Source organism: Lissotriton helveticus, chromosome 5_1 (genome assembly GCF_964261635.1).
Source record: "Lissotriton helveticus chromosome 5_1, aLisHel1.1, whole genome shotgun sequence".
NCBI classification, from domain to species: domain Eukaryota; kingdom Metazoa; phylum Chordata; class Amphibia; order Caudata; family Salamandridae; genus Lissotriton; species Lissotriton helveticus.
Genome location: NC_136065.1, coordinates 320,076,265 through 320,095,916, shown reverse-complemented (window position 1 = coordinate 320,095,916; position 19,652 = coordinate 320,076,265). Strand labels below are relative to the sequence as shown.

At 43.6% G+C, this 19,652-nt stretch overlaps 1 protein-coding gene across 2 annotated transcripts in view; it reads left to right on the top strand.

Annotated features, from left to right (window-relative positions):
* TNFRSF18 (TNF receptor superfamily member 18) overlaps nt 1–18,379 on the top strand; it is a 186,793-nt gene extending 168,414 nt beyond the window's left edge. For both annotated transcript variants that reach the window (XM_078642369.1, XM_078642370.1), the window contains one exon: nt 14,492–18,379. In XM_078642369.1, coding sequence (XP_078498495.1) covers nt 14,492–14,622 — 131 coding nt within the window. In that variant the 3' untranslated portion in view covers nt 14,623–18,379. The remainder of the gene's footprint in view (nt 1–14,491) is intronic.
* Nucleotides 18,380–19,652: the final 1,273 nt, after the last annotated feature.

Below are 19,652 nucleotides of genomic sequence, written 5' to 3'. Positions count from 1 at the left end.
TTTCCCAGCAGTGACATTTTGCGGTTACTGATTTTTCACCATTCACTAAGGTGCACGTTTTCCCAGGTTATATTTACATTACCTGAGCAAGGTTATTTCCGCACAGCAAGGTCATTTTCCTTGTAATAGAATCCGGCTCAGATGGAAAATATATTCTGGATGATTCTCTGCAAGTTTCCCTTCTGCAAAACATTTCTATGTTCAGCGACACACGCTTGCAGAGGTTTTCTCGGCATATTTACGGTTGGCAGAGTTTTGTCTATGCACGGTCGTATGGCACAGAAAAAGAACACTTAATACACCAGGAAGGAGGCACCTACAAGATTCCAACCACACATAGCTGCATAAATCTGACTCTTTAGAGCTCTCAAAACTTTTCCAGGCGTCTACAGCAGTCACAAATTTCCAGTCATTGTCCTGCAAAGATTGTATGGTTTCTTTCATCCCATGTAAATATCTACACATGTAGAGCAATAGCTTGCGAATGAGGCAGTAACTGTTTCTAAAGCTAATGCAGAATCATTTTCTTAGCATTTTAGCAAAGCTCAGAATTTCACCTCGAAGAGCCACAGCAAAAAAATGTGCAATCCTCACAAAGTTGCGAAGTTTCTTCTAGACCTTCTGGAAGGTTGCAAATTAAAGGTTTTCAACTTCGCACACCTCTAGAACTTCTACAATGTGTCACAGCCAACAAGAATTCTCATAAATTATGGGTCAGCTAATAACATCAGTTCTGTGTACAGTTGTGTGCCAGGAGATATAAAGCTCATTACTTGTTCCCGTGCCACTGAGCATCCAATCAGAATTCATATGTCAGGAAAAGTGGTGGCTTTCTGATATCCTTAGTGTAAGGTGGAACTGCACTCCTGTACTCAATAGTGAAAATGGGTTATGTGGATGCTGAAGAAATCTTAGCGTGCTTACTAGTGTGAGGGTTGTGTGCCAAACTCCCTCCTAAGTAACAATCATGTAAATACAAGCCCAAGGCAACCCTGGGCTGCTAGTCGCACAGCAATTGGGCAAAACGCCTCTGTAATTTAAATGGAATTTTTTCACATGTATTCAGATTTCAGATTAACATTTATTTTTCAAAGAATAGTATTTTTACTCTTCAACATTATACATCAAAATTATATATATGTCCACTTGTTTCACAAAATATTCATGGTCAAAACGTGAAGCACTTGAAAATATTAACACAACATATTTTCAATCCAAGTGAAATAGTAATAACGATTCATCAATAATTGAAATTCAAAAAACAAAAACCCAATGCATTTCGGGTACATAAAGCACCCTTCTTCAGGGGATTAAACATATACAAACAAAGTTCAATGGTCCTTGAGTGATTGGTCTCTCAAAATGCAGATTCGACAGGATCTAAAAGACAACAACATACCAAACTCTAATAAGTATTTCCATATATACAAGGTATCATCTCGCAAGAACATGCTGGAGTGAACACTGAAGAAAAGCGACCAAAGGTACACGCCACCACAAAACACCCGTGTTTCGTAAAGCAATCAATAAATGTGAGATGTAAAAGTCAGAACAGCTTATAAAAGAAAGAAAATTAAGATTTAAGGTATTTACATTCTCAGGAGTGAGAAGCAAGCTACTAGCCGTGCCATCCTAAAAAAACATGCTGGTGACAGTTTCACCTGATGGATTACTGTGCTCAACTGTTAGCCCTTAATCCAAGAAAATATTACTGCAAAGTAAAAAAATACGTACGGTCCTGTGAACAACTTTTCATTACTCTTATTGCTTGTCCAGCGGAAATATCCCTCTCTGTACCAACACCTGAACGATAAATGAGTACCAGTCTATTACCACTGCCATACGATATACAATAAATAACTGCTTAACTCTGACTACGTGACATGTCTTACCGCCACTTTTAAATGCGGGTCCACTCGCTGTTCAAAAATAGTCGCCCTGCAGCATTCTGTGTTTAAAGAAAAAACTCGTGATGAGTTGTATGTTACACGGCAACCACCCTTGCCTAAAGTCACTGTTATTTCTCCATTCGAGCACTAACCTGGCGCCTCCAACAACGGCGTCCTGAATGATTTCCCGGTGCGAGTCCGCCCTACCGATCACGTGGTGCGGAACTCGCCCGGTGTTTACTGCCTCATTAAACACAAAGAAGGGACTATCTACGCGCAACTTGGATTATCCTCATTGCTTATGGCAGTATTGTTGCTTCCTGCCTTCTACATGCTGTAAACCTTAACTACGTGTGTCATGATGGTCTTCAATAAACCTATCTGAAGTTTTAATCAATTATTACTATTGTTAGAGTACTGCATCACTCTTAAGTCAAAGAAATAGTTCCAAATATGTCCTCATATATATTGTTGTACTCAAGTATATGGCAACCTCTGCCATAATATCAAAGATTCCCACTATATACATACGCTAAATATAAAAATGTCTAAGGTGACAAAATGAGTGTGAAAAGATTATTAAGTGTGAAAAAATTGAAAAATGCATGTAACCAAAAAACTAAAATGTGAAAAACATCTGAATGCCGCAGACTCATCCATTGTGCTGTTAGCTCAATCATATACAAACTGAAACGAGGATTAGGAAGAAAAAGGAAAAAGAAGAGAGCATAAATAGGTTTCAAGACTCAGTGTTCCTCCTTACAATCTGACATGCGTTCTGTTATGAAATTTAGAGAAAACACACAAGTTCGTAATGATCATTTAAACCATTCGGATTAATTGTTCCTAAAAAAAATGTCCAGTGTGTTTCCCTTCTAGCTAGAAGTGTGTGCAAATCCAATCCTGGGGAGCGCTCTATACATTCTAGGACTGTGTACCTTAGTTGGGGAATTGTATGATTAGCTTCTACCCAATGTCTAGCCAATGGGGAAGTTGTGGTGCGATTCCTAATTCGGCTTTTATGCTCTACTATGCGAGTCTTTATTTTACGACTCGTACGTCCCACGTAAACTAGTCCGCAGGGACACTTGATCGCATATACAACTCCTTCTGTGTTGCAATCTGCATTATGTCTTAATTTGATATTCACCCCTGATTGCGGGTGAGGAAATTGATCACCTGTGATAACGTTACCACATTGTCCGCAGTTATAGCATTTCATCATACCCCTCTCTCTTTGTCGGGTGGTTCTTTTTTGAGGTTTCAAGAATTCCCTTAGATTCTTGGTTCTGGTATGTGCAAAAAGGGGACTGCCATGAAAGACTGTTTTAAAGTCAGGTTCATTTTCGATAAGTTCCCAGCGGTTCCTGATTGCTGTTTTAATTTGTGTTGCTTGCGTGGAATTCTTCAGAACAAATACCTCACGTTGCATGGGTATTTTTTCTTTAGTCGTTAAAAGTTCATCCCGAGTTTTTTTTGATGTGGCCTGTGTAGCTTCACTGAGTATTTTCTCTGGGTAACCTCGCTCTTTGTATTGTTGTATCTGTACAGTGATCTCTTCCTCGCTTCGTGCATCATCTGATGTTATTCTCTTGATTCGCATCATCTGCGAAATCGGAAGATGTTTTTTCAGGCTATATGGATGAGCACTCGAAAAGAGCAGTGCATTGTTCACATCTGTTGGCTTCCTGTATACAGACGTGGATAGCCCTGTTGGTGTTTTACTTATTTCAATGTCCAAAAAATGAATCTTCTGTTTTTCAATACTATGTGTAAATTGAATGCGAGGGTTCCGTTCATTCAGTTTGCAAATGCTCTCTTCCAATTCATCTCTGGTACCTGTCCAGATGACTAAAATGTCATCTATGTACCTCAAGAAAACTGCTGCATGTTTTTTCCACATCTCATTGGAAAGTATATATTGATCCTCGAAATGGGCCATGTAGGTATTAGCGTACGATGGTGCTCCGGGAAAACCCATCGCTGTTCCTGTGCGCTGTATAAAAAAGTTTTCCATCCAAACAAAGTAGTTGTTGTAGAGTGCAAAATGTAGTAATTCTAGTAGGAACACTGCTTTATCATGATCAATTTCAGAATTTAGCAATCGCCATTCTATTGCCTCCAGTCCTTCTTTGTGTGCGATAGAGAAACCACCTTTTCGACCGATAGTAGCAGGGTGTGGATCTATCCACGAGTCTCTTGGATACTATCTTGACTTTTACCTACAACCGTTGGTCCAATCCTGGAAGACATACGTTAAAGACACCACAGATTGTTTACTGAAACTGGAATCACAAAAACATCTCTTTGCTAATGACATCTGGCTCTGCACAATTGATGTAGTCGCACTATACACCTCTATCGCACACAAAGAAGGACTGGAGGCAATAGAATGGCGATTGCTAAATTCTGAAATTGATCATGATAAAGCAGTGTTCCTACTAGAATTACTACATTTTGCACTCTACAACAACTACTTTGTTTGGATGGAAAACTTTTTTATACAGCGCACAGGAACAGCGATGGGTTTTCCCGGAGCACCATCGTACGCTAATACCTACATGGCCCATTTCGAGGATCAATATATACTTTCCAATGAGATGTGGAAAAAACATGCAGCAGTTTTCTTGAGGTACATAGATGACATTTTAGTCATCTGGACAGGTACCAGAGATGAATTGGAAGAGAGCATTTGCAAACTGAATGAACGGAACCCTCGCATTCAATTTACACATAGTATTGAAAAACAGAAGATTCATTTTTTGGACATTGAAATAAGTAAAACACCAACAGGGCTATCCACGTCTGTATACAGGAAGCCAACAGATGTGAACAATGCACTGCTCTTTTCGAGTGCTCATCCATATAGCCTGAAAAAACATCTTCCGATTTCGCAGATGATGCGAATCAAGAGAATAACATCAGATGATGCACGAAGCGAGGAAGAGATCACTGTACAGATACAACAATACAAAGAGCGAGGTTACCCAGAGAAAATACTCAGTGAAGCTACACAGGCCACATCAAAAAAAACTCGGGATGAACTTTTAACGACTAAAGAAAAAATACCCATGCAACGTGAGGTATTTGTTCTGAAGAATTCCACGCAAGCAACACAAATTAAAACAGCAATCAGGAACCGCTGGGAACTTATCGAAAATGAACCTGACTTTAAAACAGTCTTTCATGGCAGTCCCCTTTTTGCACATACCAGAACCAAGAATCTAAGGGAATTCTTGAAACCTCAAAAAAGAACCACCCGACAAAGAGAGAGGGGTATGATGAAATGCTATAACTGCGGACAATGTGGTAACGTTATCACAGGTGATCAATTTCCTCACCCGCAATCAGGGGTGAATATCAAATTAAGACATAATGCAGATTGCAACACAGAAGGAGTTGTATATGCGATCAAGTGTCCCTGCGGACTAGTTTACGTGGGACGTACGAGTCGTAAAATAAAGACTCGCATAGTAGAGCATAAAAGCCGAATTAGGAATCGCACCACAACTTCCCCATTGGCTAGACATTGGGTAGAAGCTAATCATACAATTCCCCAACTAAGGTACACAGTCCTAGAATGTATAGAGCGCTCCCCAGGATTGGATTTGCACACACTTCTAGCTAGAAGGGAAACACACTGGATAAAATTTTTAGGAACAATTAATCCGAATGGTTTAAATGATCATTACGAACTTGTGTGTTTTCTCTAAATTTCATAACAGAACGCATGTCAGATTGTAAGGAGGAACACTGAGTCTTGAAACCTATTTATGCTCTCTTCTTTTTCCTTTTTCTTCCTAATCCTCGTTTCAGTTTGTATATGATTGAGCTAACAGCACAATGGATGAGTCTGCGGCATTCAGATGTTTTTCACATTTTAGTTTTTTGGTTACATGCATTTTTCAATTTTTTCACACTTAATAATCTTTTCACACTCATTTTGTCACCTTAGACATTTTTATATTTAGCGTATGTATATAGTGGGAATCTTTGATATTATGGCAGAGGTTGCCATATACTTGAGTACAACAATATATATGAGGACATATTTGGAACTATTTCTTTGACTTAAGAGTGATGCAGTACTCTAACAATAGTAATAATTGATTAAAACTTCAGATAGGTTTATTGAAGACCATCATGACACACGTAGTTAAGGTTTACAGCATGTAGAAGGCAGGAAGCAATAATACTGCCATAAGCAATGAGGATAATCCAAGTTGCGCGTAGATAGTCCCTTCTTTGTGTTTAATGAGGCAGTAAACACCGGGCGAGTTCCGCACCACGTGATCGGTAGGGCGGACTCGCACCGGGAAATCATTCAGGACGCCGTTGTTGGAGGCGCCAGGTTAGTGCTCGAATGGAGAAATAACAGTGACTTTAGGCAAGGGTGGTTGCCGTGTAACATACAACTCATCACGAGTTTTTTCTTTAAACACAGAATGCTGCAGGGCGACTATTTTTGAACAGCGAGTGGACCCGCATTTAAAAGTGGCGGTAAGACATGTCACGTAGTCAGAGTTAAGCAGTTATTTATTGTATATCGTATGGCAGTGGTAATAGACTGGTACTCATTTATCGTTCAGGTGTTGGTACAGAGAGGGATATTTCCGCTGGACAAGCAATAAGAGTAATGAAAAGTTGTTCACAGGACCGTACGTATTTTTTTACTTTGCAGTAATATTTTCTTGGATTAAGGGCTAACAGTTGAGCACAGTAATCCATCAGGTGAAACTGTCACCAGCATGTTTTTTTAGGATGGCACGGCTAGTAGCTTGCTTCTCACTCCTGAGAATGTAAATACCTTAAATCTTAATTTTCTTTCTTTTATAAGCTGTTCTGACTTTTACATCTCACATTTATTGATTGCTTTACGAAACACGGGTGTTTTGTGGTGGCGTGTACCTTTGGTCGCTTTTCTTCAGTGTTCACTCCAGCATGTTCTTGCGAGATGATACCTTGTATATATGGAAATACTTATTAGAGTTTGGTATGTTGTTGTCTTTTAGATCCTGTCGAATCTGCATTTTGAGAGACCAATCACTCAAGGACCATTGAACTTTGTTTGTATATGTTTAATCCCCTGAAGAAGGGTGCTTTATGTACCCGAAATGCATTGGGTTTTTGTTTTTTGAATTTCAATTATTGATGAATCGTTATTACTATTTCACTTGGATTGAAAATATGTTGTGTTAATATTTTCAAGTGCTTCACGTTTTGACCATGAATATTTTGTGAAACAAGTGGACATATATATAATTTTGATGTATAATGTTGAAGAGTAAAAATACTATTCTTTGAAAAATAAATGTTAATCTGAAATCTGAATACATGTGAAAAAATTCCATTTAAATTACAGAGGCGTTTTGCCCAATTGCTGTGCGACTAGCAGCCCAGGGTTGCCTTGGGCTTGTATTTACATGGCTTTCTGATATCGGCATGGGTGATCTAGTTTCCTTTTCTATATACTTTAGTTACTATACTAGGGGCCAGATGTAGGTAATCCCAATGTACATATTCTTAAATACCGAATTTTACCGATTCGGTATTTAAGAATAGGTAAATGGGATGTAGATAATTTTTCGGTAACAATTACCGAATTGGTAAGATTCAGTATTTACCGAATCGGTATTTACCGATTCGGTAATTGCCATTCATTCCTATGGGCCAATGAATGGCAATTACCGAATCGGTAAATAACCATTCGGTAAAATGGGGGACACATTCAAGGGTGCCAGGGTGTCACTTTGACACCCTGTTGCACCCCTGAATCGTGCTTGTGTGCACATGTGGCACAGTATGTCTGCCACATGGCACAGTTGAAAATGCACAGATTTGCATTTTCAAAGGTATTCGTTATTTACCACCAACTTATAGTTGGTGGTAAATAATGAATCCTAAAATGGGAAAAGCACTCATTTGAGTGCTCCCTACATTGCAAATTTGGTAATTTACCGATTCGGTATTGTAAGGAATCAGTAATTTACCGATTCCTTAAAATACCGAATCGATAAATTACCGAATTTGCATTTTAAGCCACCTACATCTCAGTAGCCTAATACCGGTCTGTAACGGCCGAAATTCAGTAATTTCGGCCCTTACCAACCGGTATTGGGCGACCTTCATCTGGCCCTTAATGAAGTGGACACTATTATTCAATATTAGTATAGGAGAAAAAAATGATGACTGTCAAGAAGCAGTTTGAGAGAGGCAGTGGAATCTTTATGATAGCTGGTGAAGGCGTATAAAGCTTCAAACAGCAGAAAATATATGTCCTGGTCTTCAATGCACCATACCGGGGGTAGAGAGTAATGCAGATGGAGCAAGTCGGCAATAAAATCCATAATGGAGCACTAAACGCTCACTCAGGCACTGCATGGGTGTACAAACTTTTATTTTAATCGGCAACTCATGACGCGTTTTGCCAGCCAAGGGCCTTGATCACATGACTATCTGTGCAGAGACCAACCTATAAAAAACTCATACAGTGAAATAAAAAAAGGGGGTCAAAAGCAAACAGTGACTTGCAAAACAAGCACCACCTTCAAATGATGCAAAATATTAACTGGCAAATCTTACCATGTTCGCTGAACCACATACAATGAAAAGTATACCTCAACCATGTATTGCACTGCTATTGTTACACTGCACACATATCTCAGTACTCTTTAATTATCATTAATATGCAATGTAATACATACATTTCATGTATCGGCTGAATGCTAAAGTAATATATTGTAATGTAATGTGATGTAAGGTGGATTTGTATAGCTCTGCTTGTCAACCATGAGGTTATCCAGGTGCTAAGTAGCTTAGCGTAGGCATGTGGTGAGGCTGTGCCTGAATGCAGGCAGTCTCAATGGTCCTGCCAGACGACTAATTGAATAGGCAGGTCTTCAGTTTCTTGCGGAATTTAAGAAGTGAGCTGGAGGCTCTGATGTGTAGGGGAAGGTCATTCTAGGATTTGGCGGATGCAGGTGTGTGTGCGAGTGATGCTGAGCAAAGTTGTCTGGTGGGTCGGTGGAAGTGAAGCCAGTAATTCAGGTATGCAGGTCCCGTGTTGTGTAGTAACTTGAATGCGTATGTGAGAAGTTTGAACTGGCAGTGCTTCTGGTGTGAATTTGGCGCGGTAGGTCGAGGATGAGTCTGGGGGTGGCGTTTTGGATGAATTGAAGTCTGCGAAGGAGATGGGTTGGGACACCGGCGTAGAGTCCATTAGTCCATTATCATAGTCCAATCTGCTTGTGATTATTAGGGCCTGCGTGATTGTATGTCTGGTATCCAGTGGGAGCCACTCGCATGTTATGTGTAACATGAGGAGGATGTGGAAGCATGAGGAGCTGGCAGAATTGGCCTGGTGCTTCATGGTGAGATTGGTGTCCAGGATGGGGCTTAGGTTCCTAGCATAGTTGGTTGGGGTGGGTGTGGGTCGAAGATTGGCGTGCCACCAGGTGAGCTCTTATTCCCGAAGATCAGCACTTTAGTTTTGTCTGTGTTTAGCTTGATTCAGTTATATTTCATCCAATTGGCCGTGCCAGTCATGCATTGTTTGAAGTTTGTCTTGGTGTTCACAGTGTTGTCTGAGAGCAAAAACATGAGCTGGGTATCATAGGCGTAGGAGATGATGTTGATTCCATAGGATCTGATGATGCTTGTCAGAGGAGTGACATACACGTTGAAGAATGTGGGGCTGAGTGATGATCCCTGTGGAATTTCGCAGATGAGGTCCTTGGGATCTGAAGTGAATGGCGAGAGCCTGACCTATGTATTTCCGGAGAAGAAGGACACTATCCATTTGAGTACTGGTCCTTGTATCCCTCCTGTGTGTAGTCTGTAAATGTGTTTGTGGTGGGAGACAGTGTCGAAAGCAGTGTACAGATCGAGGAGGATAAAGGCGGCTTTCTGTTCAAGGTCGAGAATGGTGCATATGTTGTCTGTGGCAGCAACGAGGGCTATTTTGGTGCTGTGGTTGCATCAGAATCCTGATTGTGAGTAGTCTAGGGATTTGCGCCATTCTGGGTGATCAGTACTTGTCTGATGATGGTCTTCTCAATGAGTTTGGCTGAGAAGGGGAGCAGTGAGATGTGTCAGTAGTTGCTGAGTAGTTGCTGAGTTCTTTAAGGTTGACTGAGGGTTTTTTGAAGAGGGTGGTGACTTTGGCATGTTTCCAGCGGTCTGGGAAGGTGGCTATCTTGAGAGAAGTGTTGATGCTAGAAGTGAGTGCAGCACTGATCGTTTGTAGATTTGGTGAGGGCAGGGGTCTTTAGGAGCCCCAGAGTGGACTGGCTTCATTAACACTGCAGTGTCCTGGGTGGAAAGAGGGTTGCATGCTGTGAGTTGGTAGTTTTTGGTTGATGAGGTAAACAGGCTAGGGAGGTCAATTGGGGGGGAGGGGACAGGGTGGCTGAGGTTTAAAGTTGCTGTAGATCTTGGTGATATTTTGTGGAAGAAGTCAGAGAGGTTGTTGCAGAGTTGATGGAGCTAGATTTAATTCTCAGGGTCAGAGCCTGTTGCTTGGTCTCCTTTACGTGAAGGTCATAATGTCTATTTTTCAGGGGTGCCAGTGTATTTGTGCAGGTGGTGATCCAGTTGTTTAAATTGTTTGTATTGTTGATGAGGTCATTGGTGGGGTCTGGGTAGTTAGTTAGAGTGAGTTGTTTCATTCCTGTAACTTTTTTCCAGCAGCTGCTTGGGGTGTTGCTAGACTCCATAGGGGTGGATGCTTGCCCAGTTATGTGGAAGCAGACAATGGATTGGTCTGTCCATGTGAGTGAAGTGATGCAGCTGACTTTAATCTTGTTGCTGCTGAATAATATTGTGTACAGGTTGTATCTGGCGATGTGGGTAGGGCCATGTCTGAGCTGGGTGAGGCTGATATTCTGTAGACTTTTGAGCAAGACCATAGAGTTGGAATCTGTGGGGTCGTCAAGCTGAATGTTGGGATCGCCTAGGAGTATGAAGTCTTTGGTGCCCATGGCAAGGGGTGCACTGAGGTCTGTGAGGAGGTTACTGAAGTGGGTGCGAGGTCCTGGCGGCTGGTAGGCAAGGGTGTCTTTGATAGTATTTTTTCTATCACTCTGAAGCTTGAAGTGAATGTGTTCCATAAAAGTGGCTTCTGGGTCAGTATAAGAGGTACACTTGATGGTGTCTCTGTGGATGATGGCGAGCTCTCCTACTGGTTTATGCATATAGTCCTGGTGCAGGATTTTGTATCCAGTAGGGATGGCTGTGGAGATGTCCATTGCCATTGTGGGGTTGAGGCGGATTTCGGTGTGGAAGAGGAGGTCTGGTGTGTTCCGCTCCAAAGCCACCAAGATCACCTGCGGCGTACCCCAAGGATCATCCATCAGCCTGACCCTTTTTAACGTCCACATGGCACCGCTCGCCCACATCGTCCGATCACACGACCTCAACATCATCTCATACGCCGACTACACCCAGCTGATCCTCTCCCTCACCAAGGACCCCACCACCGCCAAAACCAACCTCCATGAGGGAAATGAAGGCCGTCGCAGAATGGATGAAGAACAGTCGCCTGAAACTGAACTCAGACAAGACGGAGGTCCTCATCGTCAGCCCCACCCCATTCGCCTGGGACGACTCCTTGTGGCTGGCCGCGCTGGGAGTTGCACCGACACCCACCGACCACGCACGCAACCTGGGGTTCATCCTGGACTCATCACTTTCAGTGACCCAGCAAGTCAACGCCGTCTCCTCCTCCTGCTTCAAAACTCTCCGCATGTTTCCACAAGATCTACAGATGGATCCCCACTGGAACCAGAAGGACAGTCATACAAGCCCTCGTCAGCAGCAGGCTGGACTACGTCAACGCGGGAACCATGGCCAAACTACAGAAAAGACTTCAACGCATACAGAACGCCTCCGCACGCCTCTTCCTCGACGTCCCCGCCACAGCCACATCACTTCCCACCTGAGAGACCTACACTTGCTCCACATCAACAAGAGGATCACCTTCAAGCTCCTCACCCACACTCACAAAGCAATCCACAACGACGGACCAGCATACCTCAATAAACGACTCACCTTCTACACCCCGAACCGCCAGCTTCGCTCTGCCGACCTCGCCCTCGCCACCGTTCCACGCATTCACCGAACGACCGCCGGCGGCAGATCATTCTCCCACCTCGCCGCCAAGACATGGAACACCCTCCCCATCCACCTGCAACAGACCAAGTTCCTGCTGATCTTCAGAAGACTTCTCAAGACCTGCTGTTCGAGCAGTAGCAACAATTCCCCCCTCCACCCCCTCCCCCTCTCTCCCCCCTTGCTTACTGTGCCACTAATTCAAGCTAGCCTGGCTGATGAACGGTAATACCCAGAAACCGGTCCCAGGATGCTTGTGTCCGGTCCAGGGAGGACCTAGCTTGGTAGTTAGGTCTGGACTGTTCCCATGAGGCAAAGGGTCAAGACTAATTTGCAAATGGCTGGGTCTAAACTAGGGTGGCATGGTGAGCAAAAGAACGATGGTTTTAACCCAGATCTCTTGACAGGGGGTGAATATATGATTTATTCAGCTTCCCGTCCATCAATTGTGTGTCTTTTGCTTCCTCGCCCTAAGTGCGCCGGGTATGCCCAGACGATGGTCTCAGACTCACTGTGCCACTGAATTCAAGCTATCGTGGCCGATGAGGGGTGAAACCCCGAAATTGGTCCTAGGATGCTTGTTTCCAGCAGGGAGGACCTGGCTTGGCAGCTTGGTCTGGACTGTTCCCATGAGGCACAGGGTCAAGACTGATTTGCATAAGGCTGGGTCTAAACTGGGGTGGCATGATGAGCAAATTAATGATGGATTTAACCCAGATCTCTTGACTGGGGGTGAATGTATGATTTATTTAGCATTCCGTCCATCATTTGTTTGCGTAGCACTTTTCACCCTAAGTGGGATGGGTATACTCAGACGTGGGTCCCTTGCTCACTGTGCCACTGGATTCAAGCTAACCTGGCTGAAGAAGGGTAATACCCAGAAACCGGTCCCAGGATGCTTGTTTACGGTCCAGGGAGGACCTGGCTTGGCAGTTCGGTCTGGACTGTTCTCATGAGTCACAGGGTCAAGACTGATTTGCATATGGCTGGGTCTAAACAGATCTCTTGACTGGGAGTGAATGTATGATTTATTCAGCATTCCGTCCATCATTTGTTTGTGTAGCACTTTTTATTCTCAGTGGCACTTCGGGTTATAGGAAGCTGTTTGCAAGCAAAAGTTATTTTAAAACGTTTCCACTTCTCATAATATTCTTTTGTATCTAAACCCTCTACTGTTGTGACAAACTGATTCAAGGTAATTAAAAGTGCACAAATTGCTCAATTCTTTAGATAATGTCTCATGTTTATGTCTTAAAAAACTAATTTTACTATTTCACTTGATCACAAAATTCTTTGAGAGACTCGTAAGGGGGAGGGGGTGATGGTTATGTTCTGAATTGATTCTAGCCTTGCAGCTTGTACTGACAAAGTAAACAGTCAACTCATTAATTCTCTGATTTATATTTTGGTGGTAACTGAAAATCCTCGAATTTCTGGAGGAAATGCCACATACTGATTAGAATAACCTTCTAAATGTTCTCCTTGATACTGTCTCTGTTATAGAGAAAATTCAGCAGGCTGATTTTACACTGTGCTCTGAGTTTCTTCTACAAATTGTAGTCTTTCAGTTACAACATAACTCTAAATAAGGCTCTACTGGACATGTTTACAAGGAAATGGCGGATCGTGGCATTAAGCACAAATTGCTAATACCACGCTCTGCCATTCCGAAAACGCAGGGATGAAGCGTATTTACAAAGATACAACACATCCATGCATGTTCCCTAGCGATGGCGCTAAATTAAGCAGCCTAGCGCCAGCACAAGCATCCTGCCTGAGGGAATGATTGTTTACGTGCAGAAAGTCGCCTTTCCTGCACATAAACAATCACAAATGTTGATTTGAAAATTATTGGTGTGCAGCACAATGCAAATCGTCATTTTTTTTAAATGATTGTTTATATGCAGGAAAGGACACCTTCCTGCACATAAATAATCATTCATGGCGTTCTACTGTTTCTAAGTGTGCTGCACAATGCAGCACACATAGAAACAGGCAAAATAAGGAGAAATAACGCATTTCTCCTCGTTTCACCATTTTAAGAGCAGGTTTTCCCCGGTCTTAATTTTAGTGCTGCCTCCTATTTATGCCCCCCTTGTAAATAGGGGGCATACTCAAAATCAATGGGTGTTGCAGAATAACACTCACCGCAACACCCATTTCCCTTCGCTTTCACGCTAAGTATAGCATGAAAGGGTGCCTTATTTAAAAGGCGGCATTAAGCCACGTTAAGTGGCAGAACTTTGCCTTTTAAATAAGGCGAAGCCCCTATCGCCACCACAATGTCATTAAAAGTCACATTCCTGTGGCAATAGGGGCTTGTACATGTGCCCCAAAATCTCTTAAGGACTAGAAACCATCCTTCTTCTACTCTGTTTTTGGGCTTCCTCGTAACTCTGGACCATTACACAAACATTCCAAGAGGTTCCATATTAACATGGTGATATCTAAACATCTTCAATTAGCTTCTCTTTCTTTCTCTTTCCAACCTGCAGGAGGCGCATGCATTACTGAACATGAGCACATCCACCCACTGGAGGACAGTTGGAGCTGCCAATTACCAGAAGAGGAGCACGGACAAAGGATATCAGAGGAAGCGTCTGTGAAACAATCCTGGGTAGCCTGAAGGAAGCCATCTTGTAGTAGTAATCTAAATTCTCCATTTTAGAACGTCTTTGAGGACAGCCTTTGCCTCTGTTCCAAACTTTGGCAAGATTATGATCTTTTACTAAGGGACTGGATGGGTATCATCCTGGAAGGATAGGATTGCAGTTGATTGGTTACTGTAGTAGCCATGTGCATTGATGTACTCCTGGCCCACAGACGATTCAGCCCCAGGAACAAAAACTGTAGTGAATCCACGACATGCTTCTGGGACTTGTTGTGGCATCTGCCAGCCTCTGGGATCCATTCACCAGTTTCAAAGTATGGCTCTTCACACCTTAAAATGAACCTCATCTCACCGTTCCCTCTACATGTTGCCAATGTTTTGCCTGTGCAGTCTTGCTGCATGCAGGCACCACCCAAAGAATGGAACATCCAAAATATGGCTGTACTCAAGGAATACACCTTTATTTTTCAACTACAGCTAAAGGCTAACATAAACAGTTCAAACAGTTCCAGGACAGTGCAAGAATTCACAGCAAGAGCACACAATCTAAACATTCTCAATTCCCCTGGCAAATAGCATAAAAAAGCACAAGCCATATGAAAAGAAGCCCAAAATAAGGCCAGCCCTAAAAACAGAATTTCAACTTAACAAGGAGCATATTGAGCATTACAAAAAATATATTTAAACAAAAGCTATTAACAAAAAATTATTTAACATACTTGCGGGCCATAAACACTAACCCTGTGGGGGAGTTAGCGGTGTTGCACTATGCGGAACTCTGAGAAGTGCAAAAAAACTCTGCCACACTACGCGGAGCTCTGCAAGCGGCGGAGCACGATAGAAAAATACAGTTTGTGGTGATTGCACAGTGCCGGATACTTGTCCATACTGTGCAGTCATTGCGAACGGCACCATGCACAGTGCAAGGGGTCCCTGCTTTCCTTTTCTGCCGTTCAAGTAGATTTTTACTTGAGCGGCAACTTTCTCAATGCAACCAGGCTGTTTCTCAACACGAGCGGTCGCGAGCATACGCCACCACTCACAATGAGAAACCTGACCCCTTGCATTGAGAAATCTCGAGGTTGATTTTACATGCTCGCCAACTTGATGTTGACGATCGGAAATTAGGAAAAATCTCACCAGGAGGTTGATTTTCCTCGCTCGCGGTTGCCAACTTGACATTGACAAACGTGAGCGAGGGAAAGAACTCAGAACGGAGCTTTTCAGAACTCTGTCAGCTCCATGTAAAGCGGAGTGCAGAAAACTCCTCAAACTCCGTGAGCGGAGTTCACCGCCCAGGGTTAATAAATACTCATTGTTCTTTGCAGATATAACTTCAGTAATTTAGATGGGGGCTGCCAAAAAGGCCTAGACATGTTTAATTGAATCATTCTGACCTGAGCATGTGTCCTCATGCGCGCAGCACGAGGACACATGCTCAGGACATTGAGGACAGCGGCTGCCTTGCACCGTGCCAGGCGTTTTGCCCGCTACGTTCCACCGAAAAAGTGGTCGTCTCGGTTCTGGACACGCTTAGAGAGGGGATGGATGTCAATTCACCTCAGGCCCTTGTTCTCCTCGATTTGTCCGCCGCCTTTGACACGGTGGACCACACCATCCTTCTCTCCCGTGTCGAGGCGGCGGGCATCGGGGGCTCGGCTCTGGCTTGGATCACCTCCTTTTTGAAGGATCGAACACAAGCCGTCCACCTGGCCAATTTTTCTGCCCCCTTACACAAGGTGCAGTGTGGCGTCCCGCAGGGCTCTTCCCTTTCCCCTCTCTTGTTTAATTTATATATTTTTCCTCTTATTTTTGCTTTACAGTCGATGGGGGTCACAGTGTTCAACTACGCCGATGACCTCCAGCTCATTTTTGAATCTCTCTGATTCCCCCCACTCCATTCACAATTTTCAATCTGTCATGACTTTTATCAGGGATTGGATGAACTTTAACCACCTTAAACTCAACCCTGATAAAACCGAGCTGGTTCTTACAGGTGGCAACTCCAGCCCTTGGTCCCCTGCTTTCTGGCCCCTGTCCCTTGGTCCTCCCCCCTCACCTTCCCCTTCCGTTAAAACACTAGGGATTACACTCAATCAACACCTCACCTTACATTCCCAGATCAGCACGGTGGTCTCCTCTTGTTTCTTTGCCCTACGCACTATTCGAAAGATTTCACGTTTTTTTTCCTTTTCAGCTCTTAAACTCATTCTTATGGCCATGGTCCTTTCACGTTTGGACTATGGCAACATTTTGTATAATGGGGTCCCCGCTTACGTCCTACGGCGTCTCCAACTTGTCCAAAATCAAGCCGCCCATTTAGCCTATGGTCTTTCTAAATCACATCATGTCACTCCGCTTCTTAGATCCCTCCACTGGCTCCCCATTAGAGAACGCGCCCTCTTTAAGATGGGATGCATGACTTTCCAGGCTCTCGCTGGGACGGCTCCAGCCTTCATTAACTCCAAAGTCAAGGCTTACATTCCCAGCAGACAATTGCGCTCCTCTTCCCTATCTCTCCTGTCGGTCCCCCGGTTGAGGAAGATCAAATCGGGGGGCGCGAAGTTCTCAGTGCTTGCCCCCGCCTTCTGGAACTCCCTTCCTCTTACCATTAGGTCAACAGTAACTTATCTGGAGTTCCAAAGAGTGCTCAAAGCTTTCCAGTTTTTACATTCTTTTTCACCCTAGCTTCCTTCCTTCTACCCTCTATGTGGCCTGCCCCCTAGCGCCAAGAAACCGCCTGATAATCGTGCGCTCAATAAATACTTTTAAATTCAAATTTAAATTCAAATGAGCATGAATCAAAACATTGGTGTTTCTGAGTCCCTTCCTATGTTGTAAAATGAAACAGCTACCTTCTAGTATCGTCACCTCGTCATTCTCTGGAGTCCTTTTCATCACCATGCTACAGAAAGCTGTTGCTGCTAGTGGTGAGGAGACCATTCTAGAAGACAACGGCATTCACTGCCACTGACATTATGTCGCAGATGAACAAGGTAGTGTAATTTTCCAATTTCACATGCAAGGAAAAATGGCGCCACCATGTGCTAATTATGCATATTACAGGCAAGCTAAACATGCTGGCTTTGTCAATCTTCCTTTTGTTTTACAGACTTTTTAATATTGTCAGCCTTTGTTATAATGACATTGTTTCAACAGGAGGGAACCTCCCACTCTCATATGCTCTAGAAATGATTGGCCATGAGTCTTTCAAGGATGTTGTTTTTTGGTTATCTGGGCCTTGCCTCTCAGCAGGTGCTGCCAATCAAAGCAGATGATGAAAGGAATGACTTTGGTGGCTAAATGAGCTCCAAAGCAACAGTAAACAAATGCATGACACCACTATCTGCAATACCTTCTCATAGTTTCACTTCCTGTGCCACTGGCCATCAAAGAAAGTGACCAGGGATTTTCTGAGCACCATCAGTGGCCTCGTTTCCACATTTTTGGAATCTCAGCATCCTAGATACAGTTAAGAGACTATGGGGTCGATTCCGATCCGGTAAAATGCGCTCCGAATCGTCGTACGGAGAGTTTTTTCCCCATACGAATCGTACCCGTAGACGTCCCGTACGTACGACGAAGTACGATCCGTACCAGGTGCCAAACTCCGTACGAGTCGTACAGGACTCCGTACGACTCAAATCTCCGTACGAGTCTCACTCGGAACCGGCTGTACGCGACATCACTACGGTTCGCGGCTGGTTTTTACGACCCAGCAAGTACGATTCGTGTCGGGTACGCGCCGTACGACCCTTTTCCTACGGGAGCCGAAAACAGTCGTAAACGCAGAGTTCGCGCCGAAACAGGTACGGAATGTACCCCCCATGATCGCAGGGGTACGCGCCGTACCCCTGTGATCATGCGGGGTACGTGCCGTACACCCAGCGTACATGGGGTACGCACCGTACCCCATGTACGGTGGGTGTACGGCACGTACCCCATGTACGCTGGGTGTACGGCACGTACCCCGCATGATCACAGGGGTACGGCGCGTACCCCTGCGATCATGGGGGGTACGCGCCGTACGGTGTGTAGGTGATCGTGCGCTTTTCCGTACGAATCGACGTGTACCGTACGAATCGCGTCCGGGTCGGCCGATCGGAATCGTCCGGTCGTACGGCGTCCGTACGAGTCGTACGGAAACGGCTCCAGATACGATTCGTACGGACGGGGATTTTACCGGATCGGAATCGACCCCTATATAGGGAAAAAGTGGGAAAGATTAGTTTTCTCATTCACTTGCATTAGAATAACAAAAAGTTTTAAGTAGGAGAATGCTAAATATTGCTAGTTTGTGTTTGAAAATTGGGAGGCTCCTGTGTAAATAGGGAGTGCTGGCATGTATGTTTTTCTCTACATGACAATATTTACAATTTTTTCTACAAAGTGTGATATTCTAACAAAAATAAATAGAATAGCAATGTTACTTCAATCAGTCACTGGGGTAAGTCATACGCTTAGGATGCTAGTCTAACTTTTGGGGATCCTCAGTGAACTCCAGTTTCTGACTAGTTTCAATAATTTCACATAAATTAATGGACTGCCACTACTGGGCACTTATTCTTTACTTAGTCTTAGTCATGGCCAGCTTAATTGTCAGATATACTTTTGTGCGCTCTCACTTTGACTATATCTAATGAGCCAAATGGAAGTAATGTCCTCTCATTCCTGACCAAATCAATGATCAGACATTTATGAACTTTCACTTCTTATCAGAGTCCAGGATTCCGTAGACCTTCACTCATGGCCAGCTGATTGGCCCTTTGACTTTAATGGATTGATGCACCTAGTCACCTCTGTGCTCCCAAGACTTTATTGGCCACTTTGATGGCTCTATAATTCTTTGTCATCCCAATGGTGCAATCGTTTTTCAGGGATTCTTTCAGTTTGAGAGGTAGCCTCATACATGGCCAACCTCACAGTTGAAGGGATTATAATAGGGTAATAGATATGAAACAATGTAGCCTCACACCGCATAAGTATGGACTAGTGTTATGTCTCATGTAAGAAATAAGGGTTTCCTCTTATGAGTTAAATTTCAA